The 25,317-nt window shown below is 39.5% G+C and overlaps 1 protein-coding gene across 2 annotated transcripts in view; it reads right to left on the reverse strand.

The window, feature by feature from the left end:
* Positions 1 to 25,317, reverse strand: part of LOC120028104 (integrin beta-1-like) — a 53,708-nt gene that overhangs the window by 21,674 nt on the left and 6,717 nt on the right. For both annotated transcript variants that reach the window (XM_038973278.1, XM_038973277.1), the window contains exon 2: positions 2,255 to 2,321. In XM_038973278.1, coding sequence (XP_038829206.1) covers positions 2,255 to 2,321 — 67 coding nt within the window. The remainder of the gene's footprint in view (positions 1 to 2,254; positions 2,322 to 25,317) is intronic.

Below are 25,317 nucleotides of genomic sequence, written 5' to 3' on the forward strand. Positions count from 1 at the left end.
AACAAAAGTTTCTCAATACTTTGTTATATACCCTTTGTTGGCAATGACAGAGGTCAAACGTTTTCTGTAAGTCTTCACAAGGTTTTCACACACTGTTGCTGGTATTTTGGCCCATTCCTCCATGCAGATCTCCTCTAGAGCAGTGATGTTTTGGGGCTGTTGCTGGGCAACACGGACTTTCAACTCCCTCCAAAGATTTTCTATGGAGTTGAGATCTGGAGACTGGCTAGGCCACTCCAGGACCTTGAAATGCGTCTTACGAAGCCACTCCTTCGTTGCCCGGGCGGTGTGTGGGATCATTGTCATGCTGAAAGACCCAGCCACGTTTCATCTTCAATGCCCTTGCTGATGGTAGGCTTTGTTACTTTGGTCCCAGCTCTCTGCAGGTCATTCACTAGGTCCCCCCGTGTGGTTCTGGGATTTTTGCTCACCGTTCTTGTGATCATTTTGACCCCACGGGGTGAGATCTTGCGTGGAGCCCCAGATCGAGGGAGATTATCAGTGGTCTTGTATGTCTTCCATTTCCTAATAATTGCTCCCACAGTTGATTTCTTCAAACCAAGCTGCTTACCTATTGCAGATTCAGTCTTCCCAGCCTGGTGCAGGTCTACAATTTTGTTTCTGGTGTCCTTTGACAGCTCTTTGGTCTTGGCCATAGTGGAGTTTGGAGTGTGACTGTTTGAGGTTGTGGACAGGTGTCTTTTATACTGATAACAAGTTCAAACAGGTGCCATTAATACAGGTAACGAGTGGAGGACAGAGGAGCCTCTTAAAGAAGAAGTTACAGGTCTGTGAGAGCCAGAAATCTTGCTTGTTTGTAGGTGACCAAATACTTATTTTCCACCATAATTTGCAAATAAATTCATTAAAAATCCTACAATGTGATTCTCTGGATTTTTTTTCTCATTTTGTCTGTCATAGTTGAAGTGTACCTATGATGAAAATTACAGGTCATCTTTTTAAGTGGGAGAACTTGCACAATTGGTGGCTGACTAAATACTTTTTTGCCCCACTGTAAGTATTCAGACCCTTTGCCATGAGACTCGAAATTAAGCTCAGGTGCACCCTGTTTCCATTGAACATTGTTGAGATGTTTCTACAACTTGATTGGAGTCCATCTGTGGTAAATTAAATTGATTGGACATGATTTGGCAAGGAACACACTTGTCTATATAAGGTCCCACAGTTGAGAGTGCATGTCAGAGCAATATGTAAATGAATACTTATGTAAATATAATATATATTTTTTTTACTTTGAATAAATTAGCAAAAATGTATAAAAATTTGTTTTTGCTTTGTCATTATGGGGTATTGTGTGTAGATAAATGAGGGGGAAAACGATTTAATCAATTTGAGAGTAAGGCTGTAACCTACAAAATGTGGAAAAAGTCAAGGGGTCTGAATACTTTCGAAAGGCACTGTATATCTCTCTATTATTTATCTTTGTGCAGCATAAAATTAATCAATCAATCCCTCAATGTACATGCAAAAACACAGATATTACATCTTTTTTTGTATCTACCTGCAGTAGAGCATGCTGGGGAAAAAGTACATTTGTTATCATAACTTTAAAAATGTAGTTGATGTGACTTCCCATTGTCCCCCACGATGAAAATCGGGGAGGGAACTGTGGATCTGTCTGCGTCTATTCGTTCGTACGTCATACGCGATATCTCAGACAGCACTGGTGACGAAACATGGGTGAATGATGTGTCTTGCCATAGAAATACGGCATTTACAAAATTACACCGATTGGCCCAAGGTGGGAGCTATAGTAATTAACTGAAATGTGTTAGTCACACACAATCTCAATTTGCTCAAAATGGGGTGCTTTATCATTCATGGGGGACGACACGTTTACTGTTGCCTTGTTTAGTTGAGAGTCAGGACAACAAATTTTAAGAAATAATGACTTTTCATTGACTTTGAGCTCAACTTACTTGAAGTATTTGAGTAAAAATGTCTTGGTTTACAGTGTAGGTGGAGCTGCTTCTTCTTCTGACTTATGACATCATTACATTACAGCAGCATGCTCAGTTGGGGTCGGCTCACCCTTACGGGACATCAGGCAGTTAATCACTATTCTGTACTGTATATTTATGATGCGGTTTAGTAGAAATATATTATGATTAGATGATGTACTGTGTAGTCAGTGTACAGAAACAGAATACTGTTGAGGGTTGATTTTGTCTAACAAGGTGGAAGTTACAGTAAGTAAAGCAGAAACTTGAGATAAGATGGAGAATAATCTTACCTTGCTGAGCACTGCTGTAACAAATGACTCCTAACAACGTTGAAATCAGAAGTAGTTTCAGGTCCATCTGAAAAAAATGTAATGTGTGAGGATACAGTAAAGGTGGAGGTGAATACTGTGTTTTTGTTTACATTTCTTGTACCATAGAAGACAGACGTTGTGAATGTGTTTACATTTGTAGTACCATAGAATGCATGAGGCTTGGTGATCTAATGCATACATTCTTCCTTCCCTTGACTAAAAGGACCAGTTAACTGATATTGTCATGCTTCCTCCTGGCACCAGAGTGCGGCAGAAGCCGCCCTAGAGACTTTTATTGGACTCAGGTGTGTCTTATAATTTCATGATTGTGTCCCTTTAAAAGAGGTGTGTTTTCTGCAGTCCTTTGTAAACTTGAATTGTTTGCCTTGTGTGTTTGTTTCCTGAGTGAGTTTGAGACTTGGCGGTTGTTGTTTTTTCATGTGTACTGTGATCATGTGGCTACCGTACCTCAGTAAAATATTATGTTTATCCTTTACCACTGATTCCTCATCTGGTCTCTTCTCTGCACCTGGGTCCAACCTTACCACGTCACAGATATAGCCTTTGGGCACAGAGTTCTTCCTGGTCAGGTGGTCACATGGTCTGGACGCCTATATATTATAGATATAATCAGTAACTGTATTAACTCATGGGCCATTGCTCTCCTTATGCTCCCATGTAAGCTGTGGTTCTCTAATGGTCCATTTAACCAGAGAAGTCAGAGTGTATTTAGTCTCCCTGTCGTTAAGGAGGGTTGAGCTGGGGACTGAGTGTAAAACGGGGAATGATTCATTGACCTGAGTCAAAGGGGGTGGGTGTGTGTGCCGAATAGGGATCGATATACATTGCAGGAAGACTTTTGACCCTATGGAGCCTAACTGGGCTATTTACAGGAGGGAGGGACGGAGGGATAGATGGCGGGAGGGAGGGGAGACTGCAGGTTAGTGAAGGAAGAAGAATGACATGTGAGAGGAGGTTGTTTTATTGAATTAGCTCCTGACTGTTATCCTGTGACACACTGAGAATAGCAGACCTCTGCCTCCCTGCCATCAGATAGTTTATTACCTCCCATTATAACCAGGCATTTTACAGATAGCCTAGAAAGAAATCAGCCTCAATGTTTCAACTCTATTTAGTGGTACAGCTTTAACAGAAGCTGTTATCTCAGGGTAGTAAGTTGGTGGTTTTGAAGATATCCCTCTAATGGCTGTGCTTTGGCAAAGTGGGTGGGGTTATGGCCTGCCTGGTTGGCCCTGTCTGGGGGCATCGTCGGACAGGGCCACAGTGTCTCCCAACTCCTCCTGTCTCAGCCTCCAGTATTTATGCTGCAATAGTTTGTGTCTCGGGGCTAGGATCAGTCTGTTATATCTGGAGTATTTCTCCTGTCTTTGTCCTGTGTGAATTTAAGTATGCTCACTTTAATTCTCTCCTTCTCCCCTCCCGGAGGACCTGAGTCCTGGGACCATGCCTCAGGACTACCTGGCCTGATGACTCCTTGCTGTCCCCAGTCCACCTGGTCGTGCTGCTGCTCCAGTTTCAACTGTTCTGCCTGCGGCTATGGAACCCTGACCTGTTCACCAGACGTGCTACCTTGTCCTGGACCTGCTGTTTTCGACTCTCCCTCTTCCGCACCTGCTGTCTCTAACTCTGAATGCTCGGCTATGATAATCCAACTGACATTTACTCTTGAGATGCTGACCTGTTGCACCCTCTACAACCACTGCTAATTTGTATTTGACCCTGCTGGTCATCATTGAACGTTTGAACATTTTGGCCATGTACTGTTATAATCTCAACCCGGCACAGCCACACCTCAGAGCCTGGTTCCTCTCTAGGTTTCTGCCTTTCTAGAGAGTTTTTCCTAGCCACCGTGCTTCTACATCTGCATTGCTTGCTGTTTGGGGTTTTAGGCTGTATAGCACTTTGTGACATTGGGCTTTATAAATACATTTGATTGATTGATTGAAATGGGTGAGGGGACAATGCTATTATGCTGATGGAGAAGAGATAAGCACAGCATCCATGACACAATCCCTTAAGGTGGAGAAGGGGGTTGAGAGTGCATCAATGTGGAGAATTTACTAGAAACTTCCTGTCTCAGTACAACAGACCAACCCTAGCGAGTTTAGTAGGGATGCATCCTATTCCTTTGGGATGCAGACTTCAGCTGGTAGCCTACAGGACAATCCTCTGCATTGTCTCTCTACCGAGGCCATCCATCCAACACAGAACTGCTAATCACCAGCATGCTGTCCTAACATCAATGCACATGGTTAACATTACGGATAGAAGGGCTAGTGATGAGGAAGCTCAAGAGGAATTCTCCCCCATTTTACAGTGGTGGGAAGCTGTCATAGGACCAAAATATATACCCCTGGCCTGTCAATGACAGCTAACACTACACAGTTACTGCACTGAGGGTGCTGTGCTCGTCTGTATGTTGTCGTTTGTATGTGTATGTTTTGTAAAAAAATATATATAAGAAAAAGATTGCTTGTGCATTCTCAGTGGTGGTGAGAAATAAGTTCTGGCAGTCAGTACTGTATGGTGTTGAGTGAAGCATTCCTTGGCACCTCGTGTGTGTGTGTGTGTGTCCCATCATGTTCTATATAGAGCCTTGCAGGACAGACAGCCTGTCTTCAACCCCCAGATTAGATCAGATGGACTAGGGCCTCTGACTGGCTGACTATAATTCAGTTATTGATGAGTTGTTGACGAAACAAATGTCTTAGAGAAAGAGATTAAGGCAGCCTTTTGCTTTAGCTAAAAGCTTCTGCAAAGTAGTTGAACTTCACACAACAAAGATTTGTACAAACGGCCCTGCAAACCCTTTGTCCCAGATAGAATAAACATCTGTGACCTCTGGACAGAACCAAAACCACAGCCTCTGTTGGTCCAGCACAGAGTTCCAGGGAACCATTATGTGTGAAACTATGCCTGTAAAATGCCAGCGAGGGGTCAAGTTAGAAAAACAAAAGGGCTGCTTCTATTCTATGAAGCTTAGCAGCTGGTGACAGGAATGCTCTTCAAGTCCTCCACTGTCAGAGGGAAAGGGACTAGTGGACAGAACGATATGTAGACCAACACACTGGTACTGTCCTACCCCTTATTGAAGATGAGAAACGTACACATAACTTAAGAATTAGTATCTTTTGGCCAGATCTTTCACTGGGCAGATATGCAGCACAGGGGCCAATGGGCTGGACTGAGACTGATATGGCAGTGGCGTGCCGTGGGCCTGGGCCTTCAGTGAGGTACTACACAGTCCCACCCGAATTAATCCACCTCTTATTACCATCATTATGATGCCATGGCTCTAGACACTATACATTTAGACAGAAACGCAGTATAACCAGGCGTTGCGTCACCTTGAAATTGACATTTTTGGGTAAACAGTGTTACCCAAAAACATGACACAATCAATGAAGCTTTTCAATATTTCCCTTCACCTTTTCATTGTGCAGCTCCGTTGCCCTGCGCGCTTGTTCGTTGAGCTGTAGATCCACTCCGGTGTCCCCAAAAGTTTTCAAAAGCACCATTGCTTGTAAGTGCCCAGCCGTACTTTGGTGTCTCGTTGCTGCCTTGGTTAGACAACTCAAGTTTGCAAAGCCAGTGTGGCTCCAAACACCAAATCGATCACTTGCAAATAATAGGCATTCCCAGCATTACAGTTTGCAGTGCTTCTCGGAGCCTGTGAGCCATTGATAGCGCTCGTAGTTGGAACCCCTTTCCCGCCTGTGACAGGCTTTATAGCGTCGGCGTCGGGCGACCTCTCCTTACAATGTCTAACTTTTCTTGAAAAGTTCGTCTTGAGAATGGCGTTATAATTATATCCTCGACCAAATCGATATCTTCTCCTCCTTCCGCCATTGTGGGTTGAAAAAACAGCTTAGTAGTACGCGAATTAATTCGTTTATCAAATTCAGTTTCCTAGATCTGCATAGACCTGCCCATAGGACCTGCCTCTCAATATTGGTAATCCAATCAAAAGACGTGCACGCACTACGCCTGCTAGCTGGCTCCTGTGTAACACTGGAGCCAGCCAGCAGGCGTACAATAGCCAACTCTAAAGCTGATTGGTTGACACTAAATTTTCATTTCCATTCACTATAAGCTACAAGCGCCCGCACTGTTGATTCTGAAGGCCTGAGGGCAGATTTTAGACCCCTGGCAACACATGATGGCTGAATATGATTGGATAAAAGATCTAACATAAAGACCAGCCCTCCAAATCTCAACCTGGGGCTGGAAGCAGTGCAACCAAGAGGAAAGCTATGAAATGAAGAGTATAACTCTTACTCTGGGGAATAATTTAATACATATTTGTGGGAAAATATATTTAAAAAATATATATATTCTGATGATGTTTAGGCCAGCAGAGAAGGCCTTGCTGGCTCTGACGGCCCACCACTGTGATATGGTAACTTGACTAAACAACCAAATTTCTCAAGTATATCCACTTTGGGAGGGCAACAAAAATCTGAGATCTTCATTAAACCTAAACCATGTCCAAAATTAGACATAGATCACTGGTCTGTAGACAACACAGTGCAGATTCCTTAAAACCATCCAGGTGATAGGATATACTGTCAACCACACACACCATGAACCAATTGTGCCCCCCCCCCACACACACACACCCTGAACCCCCTCCCCCGCACACACCACCCGAACCCCCCCGGCCCACACACCCTGAACCCCCCCACACCCTGAAACCCCTCCCCTGCAAACACACACCCTGAACCCCCCCACACACACCCTGAACCCCCCCCCCCCCACACACACACACCCTGAACCCCCCCCCCCCCGAAAAAGTTTAAACCGGCCAGCTGTATGCTATTCATGTCATCGTTCAGCCACGACCTGGTGAAACGTAACATATTACAGTTTTTAATGTCCCATTGGTAGGATATACCTATTTTATTATCGATTGATTGTACGTTGGCTAATAGGACCGATGGTAAAGGTAGATTACCCTCTCGGCGTCGGATCCTTACAAGGCACCCGGACCTTCGTCCTCGATACATCCGTCTCTTTCTTCTGTGAATGACGCCTTAGTCGGGCGTCTGAAGTAAATCCTTCCCGTCCGACTCGTTGAAGAAAAAGTATTCCTCCAGTACGCGGTGAGTAATCACTGTCCTGATATCTAGAAGCTCTTTTCGGTCATAAAACACGGTGGCAGAAACATTATGTACAAAGTTACAAATAACGCAAAAAAACATAAACAATAGCACAATTGGTTATGGGATCGTAAAACGGCAGCCATCTCCTTCGGCGCCATTAACAGCTCAGGAACAGCTATGTTCCTGAGGAACAGCTATGTTCCTGAGCTGAGTAGAGCTGCCATATTTGGACAGGCACCAGCTATCATGCCCCCTCTCTTCTACCACAACCTCCCTCCCCACCCCCTACCCTACTAGTGATGGGAGAGAAAAAAAATCGATACAGTTACATATCGGGATATTATTTTTGACGATATATCGTATTGTTTTGCCAACAGCACAATATTGTTTTTGAGCTAGTTGACTTTACATGCACCAAAACGCCAATTTGTTTTTAGCACTTTTATTTCCAAGACTGGTCAAAACTCATTTTGCTCGTCATGCTCTCTCTTGTCTCTCTGCAGCAGACATATTGTGAGCAATATGTTACATTGAAGAGCAATAAAATCACAGTATTGAATCGCAATACACACATATCATATTGCCTCCGTACTCAACTGCTGGACCACGGACCGGATCCAGAACGGGGTCAATACGGACCAGTCACCCCCCCCCCCCCCCCCCGAAAAAAGACTAAATATCATATAAACACACAAGACATGAAAGAATGCATAGAATTGCAGGAAAATTGCTCTGAAAATGCAACATTTTATCTCTATCAACAAGAGGGGTGTGAACAGTTTGGGGGAGCATGGGTTGTGAGGTGGGGGTTTATTACCACGCCAATAAATTACATTATCCATCCGGACCTTTGCCACCTAGACAAGTTGTGTGACCGGACCTTCTCAAATAGTTCTTCAGTACCCCTGTCATATCGCACCTGAGTATCGTGATAATCTCGTATCGTGAGGTCCCTGTCAATACCCAGCCTTACCCCCTACCTAATAATTTCCCATGATAACCACCCATTTCCTTCTAAAAATACACAGCCCACTCTGACCACTCTCCCTGTTATTTTTATTGAGCTGCCCTCTTGGCCCGATCTCCATTATAAAGAGGTCTTCTGACCTCAATAGGACTTCCTGAATGCATAAAGGTTAAATAAATAAAAATGCAGACCAACTGTGTATAAAGTCAGATGGGTTAAACACAATCTCTTCCTGTCTAGTGTAGATTGTTAAAACAGCTGAGCATCAGATTCAGATTGAGTTGCACTCGCAGGTCTTAGTCACAACTGAGTGAGTGGCTTTATTTATTTAGAGGCTTCCTTCCTTTAGAAATATCTACATGTCAACGAATACGTCCTAGCAGCAGCAATATTACAATCACAAACGCTAAGCTAACTGCTTTTCCAGAGAGAGAGAGAGAGAGAGAGAGAGAGAGAGAGAGAGAGAGAGAGAGAGAGAGAGAGAGAGAGAGAGAGAGAGAGAGAGAGAGAGAGAGAGAGAGAGAGAGAGAGAGAGAGATATATATATATATATATATATATATATATATATATATATATATATATATCCTATGGCAGCAATCCCAGACTGGTTTACTACAGTCGCAGACCCCTGACAAACAGGAAATACATCTCAACTGAAATGATGCTGAAATATAAATCAGTTGCAAGATAAGTAATCTCTCTCCTTCTCTCCCTCCCCATTCTTGCTCTCTTTATCTCTCTCCCTCCCCTTTCTTGCTCTCTTTATCTCTCTCTCTCCCTCCCCTTTCTTGCTCTCTTTACCTCTCTCCCTTCCCATTCTTGCTCTCTTTATCTCTCTCTCCCTCCCCATTCTTGCTCTCTTTATCTCTCTCTCCCTCCCCTTTCTTGCTCTCTTTATCTCTCTCTCCCTCCCCTTTCTTGCTCTATTTATGAATCACTCTCTCAATTCAATTTCAATTCAATTTCAATTCAATTTCAATTCAATTTAAGGGCATTATTGGCACGGGAAACATATGTTTACATTGTCAAAGCAAGTGAAATAGATAATAAACAATAACATTTTTACTGTAAACATTACACTTACAAAAGTTCCAAAAGAATAAAGACATTTCAAATGTCATTATGTATATGTACAGTGTTGTAATGATGTGCAAATAGTTAAAGTACAAAATGGAAAATAAATAAACAAATATAGGTTGAATTTACAATGGTGTTTGTTCTTCCCTGGTTGCCCTTTTCTTGTGGCAACAGGTCACAAATCTTGCTGCTGTGATGGCACACTGTGGTATTTCACCCAGTAGATATGGGAGTTTATCAAAATTGGGTTTGTTTTCTAATTCTTTGTGGATCTGTATAATCTGAGGGAAATATGTGTCTCTAATATGGTCATACATTTGGCAGGAGGTTAGGAAGTGCAGCTCAGTTTCCACCTCATTTTGTGGGCAGTGTGCACATAGCCTGTCTTCTCTTGAGAGTCAGGTCTGCCTATGGCGGCCTCTCTCAATAGCAAGGCTATGCTCACTGAGTCTGTACATAGTCAAAGCTTTCCTTAAAACCTGTTGAGGACAGAGGGCGCTGTTTTCACTTTGGGGGAAAATCGTGCCCAATTTAAACGGCCTCGTACTCAATTCTTGCTCGTACAATATGCATATTATTATTACTATTGGATAGAAAACACTCTCTAGTTTCTAAAACCGTTTGAATTATATCTGTGTGTAAAACAGAACTCATTTTGCAGCAAACTTCCTGACAGGAAGTGGAAAATCTGAAATCGATGCTCTGTTCTAGGGCCTGCCTATAAATGTCCTTGAGATTTATTAGTATACATGCACTTCATACGTCTTCCACTAGATGTCGACAGGCAGTGAGAGAAGAAATGGAGTGTATAACTTGATCTGGGGTCGAATAAAAGCTCTCGGCATGACGTGTCACCAGTTTCCTGTTTTCTGGAGAGCGCGAGAAGGGACCTGGTATTGCCTTCTGAAAAGCTGTCGTTATAGACGACTAATATCTCCGGCTTTGATTTTATTTGATAAATGTGACAATATCATCGTAAAGTATGTTTTTTCAATATAGTTTTATTAGATTATTGAAATTTATTCGGGACTAGGCGTGTTGCGTTGTGTGCCTTTGTTCAGGAAGGAGAGCTTCGCGCTACTTTGCTAGCTTTCCGTGCTAATTGACTGGAGAAGAGGACATTCTAAAACCAAACAACGATTGTTCTGGACAAAGGACCCCTTGTACAACATTCTGATGGAAGATCATCAAAAGTAGGACCCATTTTATGATGCTATTTCATATATCTGTCGAACATGTGAAATAGTAGTTTGCGCCCAGATTTTGGGCACGCTCTCGCTATAACTAAGCTGGATGTCGTAATGAAGTTATTTTTAGAATTCTAACACGGCGATTGCATTAAGAACTAGTGTATCTATCATTTCCTATACAACATGTATTTTCTAGTAACGTTTATGAATAGTTATTTGGTCAGAATAGTTGAGTGTCATAAAAATATCCGCACATTCTGGGAAAAAGATGCTACGTTAGCACAATGTATAACCACTGATTTCAGCTCTAAATATGCACATTTTCGAACAAAGCATAAGTGTATGTATAACCTGATGTTATAGGACTGTCATCTGATGAAGGTTTATAAAGGTTAGTGAAAATTAATATCTTTTGCTGGTTTATTCGCTATCGCTAACGTGCCTATTGCTATCGCTAACGTGCCTTGATGAATGAATGCGGTAGTGTGGTAGGCTATTGTAGTAAGCTAATATAATGCTATATTGTGTTTTCGCTGTAAAACACTTAAAAAAATCGGAAATATTGGCTGGATTCACAAGATGTTTGTCTTTAATTTGCTGTACACCATCGATTTTTCAGAAATGTTTTATGATGAGTATTTAGGTATTTGACGTTGGTGTCTGTAATTACTCTGGCTGCTTCGGTGCTATTTGTGACGGTAGCTGTGATGGTAGCTGCAATGTAAAACTGATTTATACCTCAAATATGCACATTTTTCGAACAAAACATAGATTTATTGTATAACATGTTATAAGACTGTCATCTGATGAAGTTGTTTCTTGGTTAGTTTGGTTGGTTCTTGGTTAGTTAGGTTGGCTTTGTGCATGCTACCTGTGCTGTGAAAAATGTCTGTCCTTTTTTGTATTTGGTGGTGAGCTAACATAAATATATGTGGTGTTTTCGCTGTAAAACATTTTAAAAATCGGACATGTTGACTGGATTCACAAGATGTGTATCTTTCATTTGCTGTATTGGACTTAGTTAAATATTTCTCAAAAATATTTTTTGAATTTCGCGCTCTGCCTTTTCAGTGGAATGTGGGAGGAGTTCCGCTAGCGGAACCCCGGTACCAGACAGGTTAAGTCCCCCCCCCCCCCCCCCTACTCATGAGTCAGGTTTAAACCACAACCATGATATCATATATCATATAATCTCAAATAGGGTGTGAGTGTGAAACATGGCTGTCACTGTGTTGAAAATAGCAGGGCAGTGTTAAAACTACTTCTGACTCACCCACATGGTTAACACTCAGATAATAATCAACAGTCTCACAGACTAGGCCTATGAGCATTATTCAGGCAAGGGGGAAGAGAGAGACATTTAATATGAATCTTAGCTAACGGCCACCAATCACTTCCATACAAAATATTTCCTGTTGCACACGACCCCAGATTCCCCCGATGAACAGCTGAGCTATGATATTAATGAGTTCAGCTGCACTGAGAGATAAAATAGGGGAGATGAATACTATAAGCCTAGGGGCTTGCTCTCTGAGCTGGAGTTCAGACAGGCAGCAGCAGCAGTGGTAGTCAGACCTGGGTTCAAATACTACTTGAAATTAATTAAATACTATTCTATTGGTTAATTAAGCCAGGCAAGCTCAGTCAAGCATATTAAAAATGATTTCAAATAGTATTTGAACCCAGGTCTGGCAGGAGTACAGTGAGTCGTATCCCTAAGCGTTGGTTTGCTGAGTTGGCCCTTCCTTTGTTGGAACACAGGAAGCTCATCTCAATCACACAGGATGCCGGCCGGCGTGCTGCCTGGCAACGGGCCAAATCCCCCTTTAAGGCAGGCGCATAACGTGGAGATACAACTGCAGGGAGGCCAGCCTCTGTGGACACTGGAGAGGAGAGTAGCAGTCCAGGGAAGCTAGTATATATATATATATGTTCCAACACACACACATATATATATATATATATATATATATATATATATATATATATATATATATATATATATATATATATATATATATACATATATATATACATACACACACACACCACACACACACACACACACACACACACACACACACACACACACACACACACACACACACACACACACACACACACACAAAGCTTTAGGGTGGAGAGGAGAAAGCCTCAGTAGTGGCTGAGTAGCAGACACAGCCAACGGCCTCTGTGGAAGCTGCATGGAGACTGGAGGGGAGATGACTCTGATTCATGGTGACTCCTATGGTAATCAACACCATAAGAGTTAACAGCTATGTATTAGGGTTATAGGAGAGAGAGCCTTCGGAGGAAGGGAGGCCAGGGGAGCCAGTAAAGCCACATGATTGTCTATGTGGATTGACTGTGTCTGACCTGCTACTTTAAATCTATCCATCCTAAATCATTTAAGGTCTGGGAAAACACGGCAATACCGCAACAAGCATATTCAGAGATACCACAACCAAACATTGCTTATCCTTATTGGGTAATAGAGGCAAAACTTAATGTAAGAGAAGGCCCCTCAGTAAGAGTAAATAATTTGGGTAGCTAGTAAAAACAATATGGATAGCTAGTAGATAATAACTTGGAGAGCTAGTAGAAACAATATGGATAGCTAGTAAATAATAACTTGGATAGCTAGTAAATAATAACTTGGATAGCTAGTAGAAAATAACTTGGAGAGCTAGTAGAAACAATATGGATAGCTAGTAAATAATAACTTGGATAGCTAGTAGAAAATAACTTGGAGAGCTAGTAGAAACAATATGGATAGCTAGTAAATAATAACTTGGATAGCTAGTAGAAACAATATGGATAGCTAGTAAATAATAACTTGGATGGCTAGTAGAAACAATATGGATAGCTAGTAAATAATAACTTGGATAGCTAGTAGAAACAATATGGATAGCTAGTAGAAACAACATGGATAGCTAGTAAATAATAACTTGGATAGCTAGTAGAAACAATATGGATAGCTAGTAGAAACAATATGGATAGCTAGTAAATAATAACTTGGATAGCTAGTAGAAACAATATGGATAGCTAGTAAATAATAACTTGGATAGCTAGTAGAAACAATATGGATAGCTAGTAGAAACAACATGGATAGCTAGTAAATAATAACTTGGATAGCTAGTAGAAACAATATGGATAGCTAGTAGAAACAACATGGATAGCTAGTAAATAATAACTTGGATAGCTAGTAGAAACAATATGGATAGCTAGTAGAAACAACATGGATAGCTAGTAAATAATAACTTGGATAGCTAGTAGAAACAATATGGATAGCTAGTAGAAACAACATGGATAGCTAGTAAATAATAACTTGGATAGCTAGTAGAAACAATATGGATAGCTAGTAGAAACAACATGGATAGCTAGTAAATAATAACTTGGATAGCTAGTAGAAACAATATGGATAGCTAGTAGAAACAATATGGATAGCTAGTAAATAATAACTTGGATAGCTAGTAGATAATAACTTGGATAGCTAGTAGATAATAACTTGGAGAGCAAGTAGAAACAATATGGATAGCTAGTAAATAATAACTTGGATAGCTAGTAGAAACAATATGGATAGCTAGTAGAAACAATATGGATAGCTAGTAAATAATAACTTGGATAGCTAGTAAATAATAACTTGGATAGCTAGTAGAAACAATATGGATAGCTAGTAGATAATAACTTGGATAGCTAGTAGAAACAACTTGGATAGCTAGTAGAAACAACATGGATAGCTAGTAGAAACAACATGGATATCTAGTAGAAACAACATGGATAGCTAGTAGATAATAACTTGGATAGCTAGTAGATAATAACTTGGATAGCTAGTAGAAACAATATGGATAGCTAGTAAATAATAACTTGGATAGCTAGTAAATAATAACTTGGATAGCTAGTAGAAAATAACTTGGAGAGCTAGTAGAAACAATATGGATAGCTAGTAAATAATAACTTGGATAGCTAGTAGAAACAATATGGATAGCTAGTAAATAATAACTTGGGTAGCTAGTAGAAACAACATGGATAGCTAGTAGAAACAACATGGATAGCTAGTAGAAACAATATGGATAGCTAGTAGAAACAATATGGATAGCTAGTAGAAACAACATGGATAGCTAGTAAATAATAACTTGGATAGCTAGTAGAAACAATATGGATAGCTAGTAGAAACAACATGGATAGCTAGTAAATAACTTGGATAGCTAGTAGAAACAATATGGATAGCTAGTAGAAACAACATGGATAGCTAGTAAATAATAACTTGGATAGCTAGTAGAAACAATATGGATAGCTAGTAGAAACAACATGGATAGCTAGTAAATAATAACTTGGATAGCTAGTAGAAACAATATGGATAGCTAGTAGAAACAATATGGATAGCTAGTAAATAATAACTTGGATAGCTAGTAGATAATAACTTGGATAGCTAGTAGATAATAACTTGGAGAGCTAGTAGAAACAATATGGATAGCTAGTAAATAATAACTTGGATAGCTAGTAGAAACAATATGGATAGCTAGTAGAAACAATATGGATAGCTAGTAAATAATAACTTGGATAGCTAGTAAATAATAACTTGGATAGCTAGTAGAAACAATATGGATAGCTAGTAGATAATAACTTGGATAGCTAGTAGAAACAACTTGGATAGCTAGTAGAAACAACATGGATAGCTAGTAGAAACAATATGGATAGCTAGTAAATAATAACTTGGATAGCTAGTAAATAATAACTTGGATAGCTAGTAGAAACAATATGGATAGCTAGTAGATAATAACTTGGATAGCTAGTAGAAACAACTTGGATAGCTAGTAGAAACAACATGGATAGCTAGTAGAAACAACATGGATAGCTAGTAGAAACAACATGGAGAGCTAGTAGAAACAACATGGAGAGCTAGTAGAAACAACATGGAGAGCTAGTAGATAATAACTTGGAGAGCTAGTAGATAATAACTTGGAGAGCTAGTGGATAATAACTTGGAGAGCTAGTAGATAATAACTTGGATAGCTAGTAGATAATAACTTGGATAGCTAGTAGAAACAATATGGATAGCTAGTAAATAATAACGTGGGTAGCTAGTAGAAACAACATGGATAGCTAGTAGAAACAACATGGATAGCTAGTAGAAACAACATGGATAGCTAGTAGAAACAACATGGATAGCTAGTAGAAACAACATGGATAGCTAGTAAATAATAACTTGGATAGCTAGTAAATAATAACTTGGATAGCTAGTAGATAATAACTTGGATAGCTAGTAGATAATAACTTGGATAGCTAGTAGAAACAATATGGATAGCTAGTAAATAATAACTTGGATAGCTAGTAGAAACAACATGGATAGCTAGTAGAAACAATATGGATAGCTAGTAGAAACAACATGGATAGCTAGTAGATCATAACTTGGAGAGCTAGTAGAAACAATATGGATAGCTAGTAAATAATAACTTGGAGAGCTAGTAGAAACAATATGGATAGCTAGTAGAAACAATATGGATAGCTAGTAAATAATAACTTGGATAGCTAGTAAATAATAACTTGGATAGCTAGTAGAAACAATATGGATAGCTAGTAGATAATAACTTGGATAGCTAGTAGATAATAACTTGGATAGCTAGTAAATAATAACTTGGAGAGCTAGTATAAACAATATGGATAGCTAGTAAATAATAACTTGGATAGCTAGTAGAAACAATATGGATAGCTAGTAGAAACAATATGGATAGCTAGTAAATAATAACTTGGATAGCTAGTAGATAATAACTTGGGGAGCTAGTAGAAACAATATGGATAGCTAGTAGAAACAATATGGATAGCTAGTAAATAATAACTTGGATAGCTAGTAAATAATAACTTGGATAGCTAGTAGAAACAATATGGATAGCTAGTAGATAATAACTTGGATAGCTAGTAGATAATAACTTGGATAGCTAGTAAATAATAACTTGGAGAGCTAGTAAATAATAACTTGGAGAGCTAGTATAAACAATATGGATAGCTAGTAAATAACTTGGATAGCTAGTAGAAACAATATGGATAGCTAGTAAATAATAACTTGGAGAGCTAGTAGAAACAATATGGATAGCTTGTAGAAACAATATGGATAGCTAGTAAATAATAACTTGGATAGCTAGTAAATAATAACTTGGATAGCTAGTAGAAACAACTTGGATAGCTAGTAGAAACAACATGGATAGCTAGTAGAAACAACATGGATAGCTAGTAGAAACAACATGGATATCTAGTAGATAATAACTTGGATAGCTAGTAGATAATAACTTGGATAGCTAGTAAATAATAACTTGGATAGCTAGTAGAAACAACATGGATAGCTAGTAGAAACAACATGGATAGCTAGTAGAAACAACATGGATAGCTAGTAGAAACAACATGGATAGCTAGTAGATAATAACTTGGAGAGCTAGTAGATAATAACTTGGAGAGCTAGTAGATAATAACTTGGATAGCTAGTAGAAACAACTTGGATAGCTAGTAGAAACAACATGGATAGCTAGTAGAAACAATATGGATAGCTAGTAAATAATAACTTGGATAGCTAGTAAATAATAACTTGGATAGCTAGTAGAAACAATATGGATAGCTAGTAGATAATAACTTGGATAGCTAGTAGAAACAACTTGGATAGCTAGTAGAAACAACATGGATAGCTAGTAGAAACAACATGGATAGCTAGTAGAAACAACATGGAGAGCTAGTAGAAACAACATGGAGAGCTAGTAGAAACAACATGGAGAGCTAGTAGATAATAACTTGGAGAGCTAGTAGATAATAACTTGGAGAGCTAGTAGATAATAACTTGGAGAGCTAGTAGATAATAACTTGGATAGCTAGTAGATAATAACTTGGATAGCTAGTAGAAACAATATGGATAGCTAGTAAATAATAACGTGGGTAGCTAGTAGAAACAACATGGATAGCTAGTAGAAACAACATGGATAGCTAGTAGAAACAATATGGATAGCTAGTAGAAACAACATGGATAGCTAGTAGAAACAACATGGATAGCTAGTAAATAATAACTTGGATAGCTAGTAAATAATAACTTGGATAGCTAGTAGATAATAACTTGGATAGCTAGTAGATAATAACTTGGATAGCTAGTAGAAACAATATGGATAGCTAGTAAATAATAACTTGGATAGCTAGTAGAAACAACATGGATAGCTAGTAGAAACAATATGGATAGCTAGTAGAAACAACATGGATAGCTAGTAGATCATAACTTGGAGAGCTAGTAGAAACAATATGGATAGCTAGTAAATAATAACTTGGAGAGCTAGTAGAAACAATATGGATAGCTAGTAGAAACAATATGGATAGCTAGTAAATAATAACTTGGATAGCTAGTAAATAATAACTTGGATAGCTAGTAGAAACAATATGGATAGCTAGTAGATAATAACTTGGATAGCTAGTAGATAATAACTTGGATAGCTAGTAAATAATAACTTGGAGAGCTAGTATAAACAATATGGATAGCTAGTAAATAATAACTTGGATAGCTAGTAGAAACAATATGGATAGCTAGTAGAAACAATATGGATAGCTAGTAAATAATAACTTGGATAGCTAGTAGATAATAACTTGGAGAGCTAGTAGAAACAATATGGATAGCTAGTAGAAACAATATGGATAGCTAGTAAATAATAACTTGGATAGCTAGTAAATAATAACTTGGATAGCTAGTAGAAACAATATGGATAGCTAGTAGATAATAACTTGGATAGCTAGTAGATAATAACTTGGATAGCTAGTAAATAATAACTTGGATAGCTAGTAAATAATAACTTGGAGAGCTAGTAAATAATAACTTGGAGAGCTAGTATAAACAATATGGATAGCTAGTAAATAATAACTTGGATAGCTAGTAGAAACAATATGGATAGCTAGTAAATAATAACTTGGATAGCTAGTAGATAATAACTTGGAGAGCTAGTAGAAACAATATGGATAGCTTGTAGAAACAATATGGATAGCTAGTAAATAATAACTTGGATAGCTAGTAAATAATAACTTGGATAGCTAGTAGAAACAACTTGGATAGCTAGTAGAAACAACATGGATAGCTAGTAGAAACAACATGGATAGCTAGTAGAAACAACATGGATATCTAGTAGATAATAACTTGGATAGCTAGTAGATAATAACTTGGATAGCTAGTAAATAATAACTTGGATAGCTAGTAGAAACAACATGGATAGCTAGTAGAAACAACATGGATAGCTAGTAGAAACAACATGGATAGCTAGTAGAAACAACATGGATAGCTAGTAGATAATAACTTGGAGAGCTAGTAGATAATAACTTGGAGAGCTAGTAGATAATAACTTGGAGAGCTAGTAGATAATAACTTGGATAGCTAGTAGAAACATCACAGCAAAAAAGACGACCATTAAAACAAGTCAATATTTACAGTGAGAAGTGATTGATCAGGCTCCCAGAGCCTTGGTGTTGGAGTAGGATCAACACAGACGCTCAGGGCTTTAATGAGGTCCCTCAGCCTGCTGTAGGAAAGTCTGCTAACTGCCCACTACCGTGCTCCCAGTTGAGCTACGGACTCATTTACTAAAGCTGTCTATTACCAGTAATAACAGAAGTTTTGTGTTATGTGAGCCTTTGAGGGCAAAGATACTTTCACTAAGGGCATTGTGACGTCTACATTGAGTGCAAACAAATGAACAGAGTACAAAACAGTCAAGCTGTTCAACAGAAGCGAACATGACACAAGTGTTAGGCCTACAGAACGCAGCCCATGTGAAAACTCAACTCACTCTATTAGGTCTAAGTTGAGAACTTACTGCTTGGCTTTCTCCTGACAGCCAAGTCAAAGTAGTGTTCTAATCAGACTTGTAATACTACAGTCATCAGCTTGTTAGGGTCAGCTGTGGACACCTTTAGGCCGGTTAACACGGTAAATTTGGCATTAGGTTGCAGGCTCAACACTTGAACAAGAGGGCCTCCATTTCTGCCTCCAACAGCAGGGTGAAATCTCTGCAGGCAGAAAACAGTAAGCAGTCATTACTAGACTACTTTCTCCAGGGATCGTGGTGGAAATAAGTTAATTTCCATGTAAAAGGACCCATGAGCACCAAGGGGAAGTTTATAGGAGCATGTCAAATTGGGTGTCAAATGAAGCTAAGAGTCTATATTTTTTTGAGAAATTAAGGCATATATAAATTGTTCAACCATTTTCCATGGCAAAAATGTGGAATAAGCAAAGACTTTGATTCCTGGTTAAACAGATGGAAAAGGGGTCTTAGAAAACATCTACCAGAAACATCAACACTTATATTTCGTTTTGGATCATTTTATCTGCATTTTGTAAGTTTAACAAACATTGCCTTGTGCCTTGAAATTCCATTACCAAAAATCAACAAAGTATCTTTTAGATATTTTCTATTTTCATGAGGGAGGATAATGAAAGTTCACATAAGTAACCTATAAAATAGTTATGGTGTTTTTACTGATATCAATTTTCTTTATGAATTGTTAAGTGATTCAAACTCGAAATGTGGTAACAAAGTGTCTGCAATTGAATAGGCTACAATAGGACATCATAGTAGTAACAAACCACAATTGGGTTCACAATAATTTTTAACAAGGTACACATGTTAATTGAAATGCATTCCAGGTGATTAGCTTATGAAGCTGGTTGAGAAAATGTCAAGAGTGTGCAAAGCTGTCACCAAGGCGAAGGGTGGCTACTTTGAAGAATCTCAAATATAAAGTATATTTGAATTTGTTTAACACTTTTTGGGTTACTCCATGATTCCATATGTGTAATTTCATAGTTTTGATGTCTTCACTATTATTCTACAATGTAGAACATAGTAAAAATAAAGAAAAACCCTTGAATGAGTAGGTGTGTCCAAACTTTTGACCGGTAGTGTATGTCCCTTTGTTGCAACGACCAATTCGTTACTTTCTTTTGTAAACACAGTTTGCCGGCTGTCTTCACAGTTGCTAATAAAAGCCTCACTCGGGGCCCAAAAAACGATCTTCATTGTCAGCCTCCTCAGATCATCCCAATCTACTATTTACCAAGTTTGTCCCGTTTTCAACACCAACCTCTTGTAGCATTGCAGAGGTCACCTAAACTAAACAAATGGCACTCCTATCGGCTCCGGTCAAAAGCACATTCCTGTGTGTGGTTTTGATGCTGTTTTTAGACCTGGACTTGGAGTTGCCATGAAATCACAAAGTGCCTCTGAGTCTGAGGGGAGAGGGGAGTGGGAGGGAAAACCTCTATATAAACTACTGAGCAGGTCTAACCAAAACCCAAAGCAATTTCAACTTAAAGAATGACAACTCCATCCCCGACAACAGAGACTTTTGAAAGACTGAAACTGAATCTGATATAGGCTTGACCATAGAGATCCTATAATTCAAGACTATATGTAATCCTATGTGCTTAACACAGTAATCAATGACTATAATGTTTACATTGCTTTATCTCATTCATATACAGCACCAGTCAAACGTTTGGAAAGACCCACTCACTGTAGAATAATAGTGAAGATATCAACACTATGAAATAGTAAAACTGGCTCTCATGAGGACCGCCACAGGTTTTGATGTCTTCACTATTATTCTACAATGTAGAAAATAGTAAAAATTAAAGAAAAACCTGGAATGAGTAGGTGTGTCCAAACTTTTGACTGGCACTGTACATTGAAATAGAGCACATTTTATTCATAACATCAGCACAAGATGATTTCATAATTAGACTGGAATAATCTTGTGATAATCAGGATGAGGTCTAATTATGAGCTCTTATTTTTCCACTCTCACACGGTTGAGGAAAGTCCTGAGGGAATTCCATGATGTGCTAGTTAGAGCAGACAGGGATTTACTGACAAACAAAACGTGATAACCACACTGTGATCATCTGTGGCCTCTCTTTGTTACGGGCTCATACTACTCCTTGTTGTGTGTCAGGGTAACATAATGGTTGTAACAGGCAGTCATTGTACTACTTGTTTTCTACACAAATCGCCCCGTTCAGTACAAACAATGTGTTTGAGTAACAGCCGATTCATCACTTCCGCCACAGAGGGACAGGAGAACACATATGGTCTGTGTCAGACAGACACACATCCCCCAGAACGGCAGGGTGGGGTCTCCAGTCAATCAGATGAGAAGCCAGCTCTTCAACAGCTGTTATCTGGGGTTGGAGGTCACATCCATTCAGCTGGTAACTCCCCAACATAGCGTATCCGACCTACCGTCTTCTACCTCCTAACACACACACACACACACACACACACACACACACACACACACACACACACACACACACACACACACACACACACACACACACACACACCGTCTCCTCTTCTCCCTCAATTAGCCCTACCCCCCCTTCTCCTCATCGCTCCTTCCACTCTCCCTCCATCCCTCCCACAGCTCTATCCCCTTAATTAAACTCTAGCAACACTGAGAAGTCAGCTCGACTCGGACGCCCGTATTTACAAGGTTATTGAAAACGGACACACATTATATCTTCCCTGAGAATAAATGGATGACTTCTTCTGGGGGACGACTTCTGCTGTGTACATCTCTATTCTCCCTGGATATTGACATTATTAAGGGCTATTGATGTCTGCAAGCCAGACGCTACAGTGTTTGTGAGCAGACGGGATTGGTGAGCAATCAAATAAAATGACATTGACTTTATCAGGTGGAAGAGCGGGAGAGAGAGAGCGAGAGAGAGAGAGAGAGAGAGAGAGGCTGTGTTGTTCTTTGGGACCTAGCCCTGATGTTATCTTTAGGTCATGACCCCAACACACCTCATCAACACGATTACTCCCCCCACCCACACACACACAAACCACACATCTATTCTGTACACACAAACCTCTCTTTCAAGGATCAACACCACCAAACATTAAAGTGATGATGACCATAAACAGAAAGGGAAAGGGGGGATACCTAGTCAGTTGTATAACTGAATGACTTAAACTGAAATGTGTCTTCAGCATTTAACCCAACCACTCTGAATCAGAGAGGTGCAGCTGCATGTCTTTAGTCCATAGCATCCTTATTGTCAATTTGACACAGACATACTTGTATAAGATTCCAAGGAGCTGATTTCTTCATCCCTCAACCGTGACCAATTATAGTGTTTATAATCTATTATAGACCTGTGGCCCTAGATTTGAGCCCACTGTAGGGTCTCAAGCAAGGTAACCTAGGCAACACATCTACAAAAACATCCAACATCAACATTACAGGAAACATGACAATTACATGTTTGTTGTTGAATAGGAAAAATAACGCAAAATCGTCAAATAAAATGAAGTCTGGAACACTATTTAAAAACAATATCTTGTCCCAAACAATATTTATCTGTACTAGCGATTATGAACATTCAACCTTTCCATCAACGCTCAAAAAGAAGATAGATTGAGATCCATCTGGAACAAATATTCCCTCTCCTTTCCGCTCAAAATATTTATTTTGGTCCAAGTTCGAAGACTGCCAAGATCCTACTGTCTCTGTCTGTGAAAATCTAGAAATCTGGATAAGGGACGGTTTGACATTTACTGGGGTGGGGGTGTCCAAAATACTGGAGGGTTGTCTTCTACACCTGCATTGCTTGCTGTTTGGGGCTTTAGGCTGGGTTTCTGTATAGCACTTTGTGACATCGGCTGATGTAAAAAGGGCTATATAAATACATTTAATTTGTCAAACTCTTTTTTAAATTTGAGGAGGGTTGTGTGTTTTTTTATTTTATTGGGCACAGTGTGTTTTTTCCCTGGTTTACATTTGCTCTTCTGCAGGTTTTGCATAATTTCTTCCATCCTAACCAAATTTCCTCATCTGCTTGAATGTGTCTCCCCCTATATCAAGGTCCCTTATGCACTACGCTTTTCCGCATGCTAACTTTTACTATACCACAATCTACCAATCTAACTCTCTATCCTGCCCTCTATCCACCAGTCATAGTGACAATACATTTATATTTACATTTATATGTATTGTCATTTAGCAGACACTCTTACTCAGAGCGACGTAGGCGAGCAATTAGGGTTAGGTGCCTTGCTCAAGGGCACAGACAGATTTGTTCACCTTGTTGGCTACTGGCACAACGCTCTAACCACTAGGCTACCTGCCATCCTACCACAATAGTGGTAGGTGGATGTTATCTAATTTAGTAATTAATGTTCATAAATTGCAATGATCTTTTTAGGTCTGAAACCCAGAGGTTGTAAAGTTCTGGTTTAAATGAAACAGACTGAATTCCCATCTCACAATTAGTCAGATACAAATGTATTTGCGAGAGCTCTCCCGTGCATATACAAAAACGTTCCTTTTATACTTTTCTCTTAACCTACACACATACATACACACTAATATATGGGATTTCCCCCTGAAGTATCACCACAGTTTATTACCACTCAGCTGACAGTTCCTGTCCCCCCCAGATACGGAAACCTGGAGGGGCTCTCCCTGTCCTATCTTATCTCCCCAGAGTTATAGCTGGGTCGGTTCAAACATCGGTTAACGAGTCTCTATGCTTTCTTTCGGCACACACATACACTCCTTTCTTCACCAATGGTTATCATTTTTAATTACTCCTTGTCCATGCTACATAACCTCTTATCCTAATGGTTAATTTTCCGGGTAGAATTATTTAATCATTTATCTTAAACCTTGATAAAATATTTTAACAGTGGATCATTTGTCCAGATCCGCAACAGGCTAACTAACAATGATACCACACATAAAAGCATTCAAAGCTGCATACATTTTCTATATGAATCCACAATAACAAATAGAAATAGCTGATAGGCCGCAGAGAGGCCAGGTGCATCATTGTGCATGAAAGAACAGTGAAGATATGAGACACGCGGCTCAAAAAGCCCCCACTATTGCTCTCGTTTAGGGACAATAGAATAATCCTACCTAGACTAGCCTACAACACCACAATGCAAGGCATAATTGCATTATTGTTTTCAAGTGAGTATCATTCCAGTTGGATCAGTTGTGTGTCTACTCTCGACAGTTGATTCTAGAAAGGCAGAGTAGCAGGCCTGTCTGGCTGTATTTTTACTTCAGATACTGAGATGCGCTGTCTGTTGTGGATCATCATTCTCCCAAGTCGTCCTGTAATAATGTGGCCATATATGCTCCCAGCCCGTTATTGAGGAAAACTTAACGCTCGCTCTGAGTCCTCTCCAATCCGAGAGGCTTGCGCACCTTTAATATCGCCTAAATATTTGTCATTTAACTTTTAAAATGTAGTACCTTCTATATGTGTATAATCACAACCAGTCAATGTTTTAATCTGATTAAGGTACTTCAGAAATCTCCTGTAGGCATGCGCACATTTGTCCAAAATATCATTCCAGCATCCTCAAAATGGCTTGACATTAACCAGGTTTTCATCCAACCTTTTTATGAGAGTAAAGTACAAATCTGACCCCCCCCCACCCCCCCCCCCCCCCACCCAAATGTAGACAAAACTAAATACGCTGAACAAGGTGGGCTCTTTTTGTGTCTGTAAAATGATTTATGCGAGAAATAGTGGTGGAAGCGCTTTAATGCGCAAATATTGATATAATAACCATCATATCGAAGTAAACATGGAGTCACACGATGATATGTTGTGTTATGATGAACTTCACAGGGTGGTGAAAGTGCATG

The sequence above is a fragment of the Salvelinus namaycush genome, chromosome 33, assembly GCF_016432855.1.
Source record: "Salvelinus namaycush isolate Seneca chromosome 33, SaNama_1.0, whole genome shotgun sequence".
Taxonomy (NCBI): domain Eukaryota; kingdom Metazoa; phylum Chordata; class Actinopteri; order Salmoniformes; family Salmonidae; genus Salvelinus; species Salvelinus namaycush.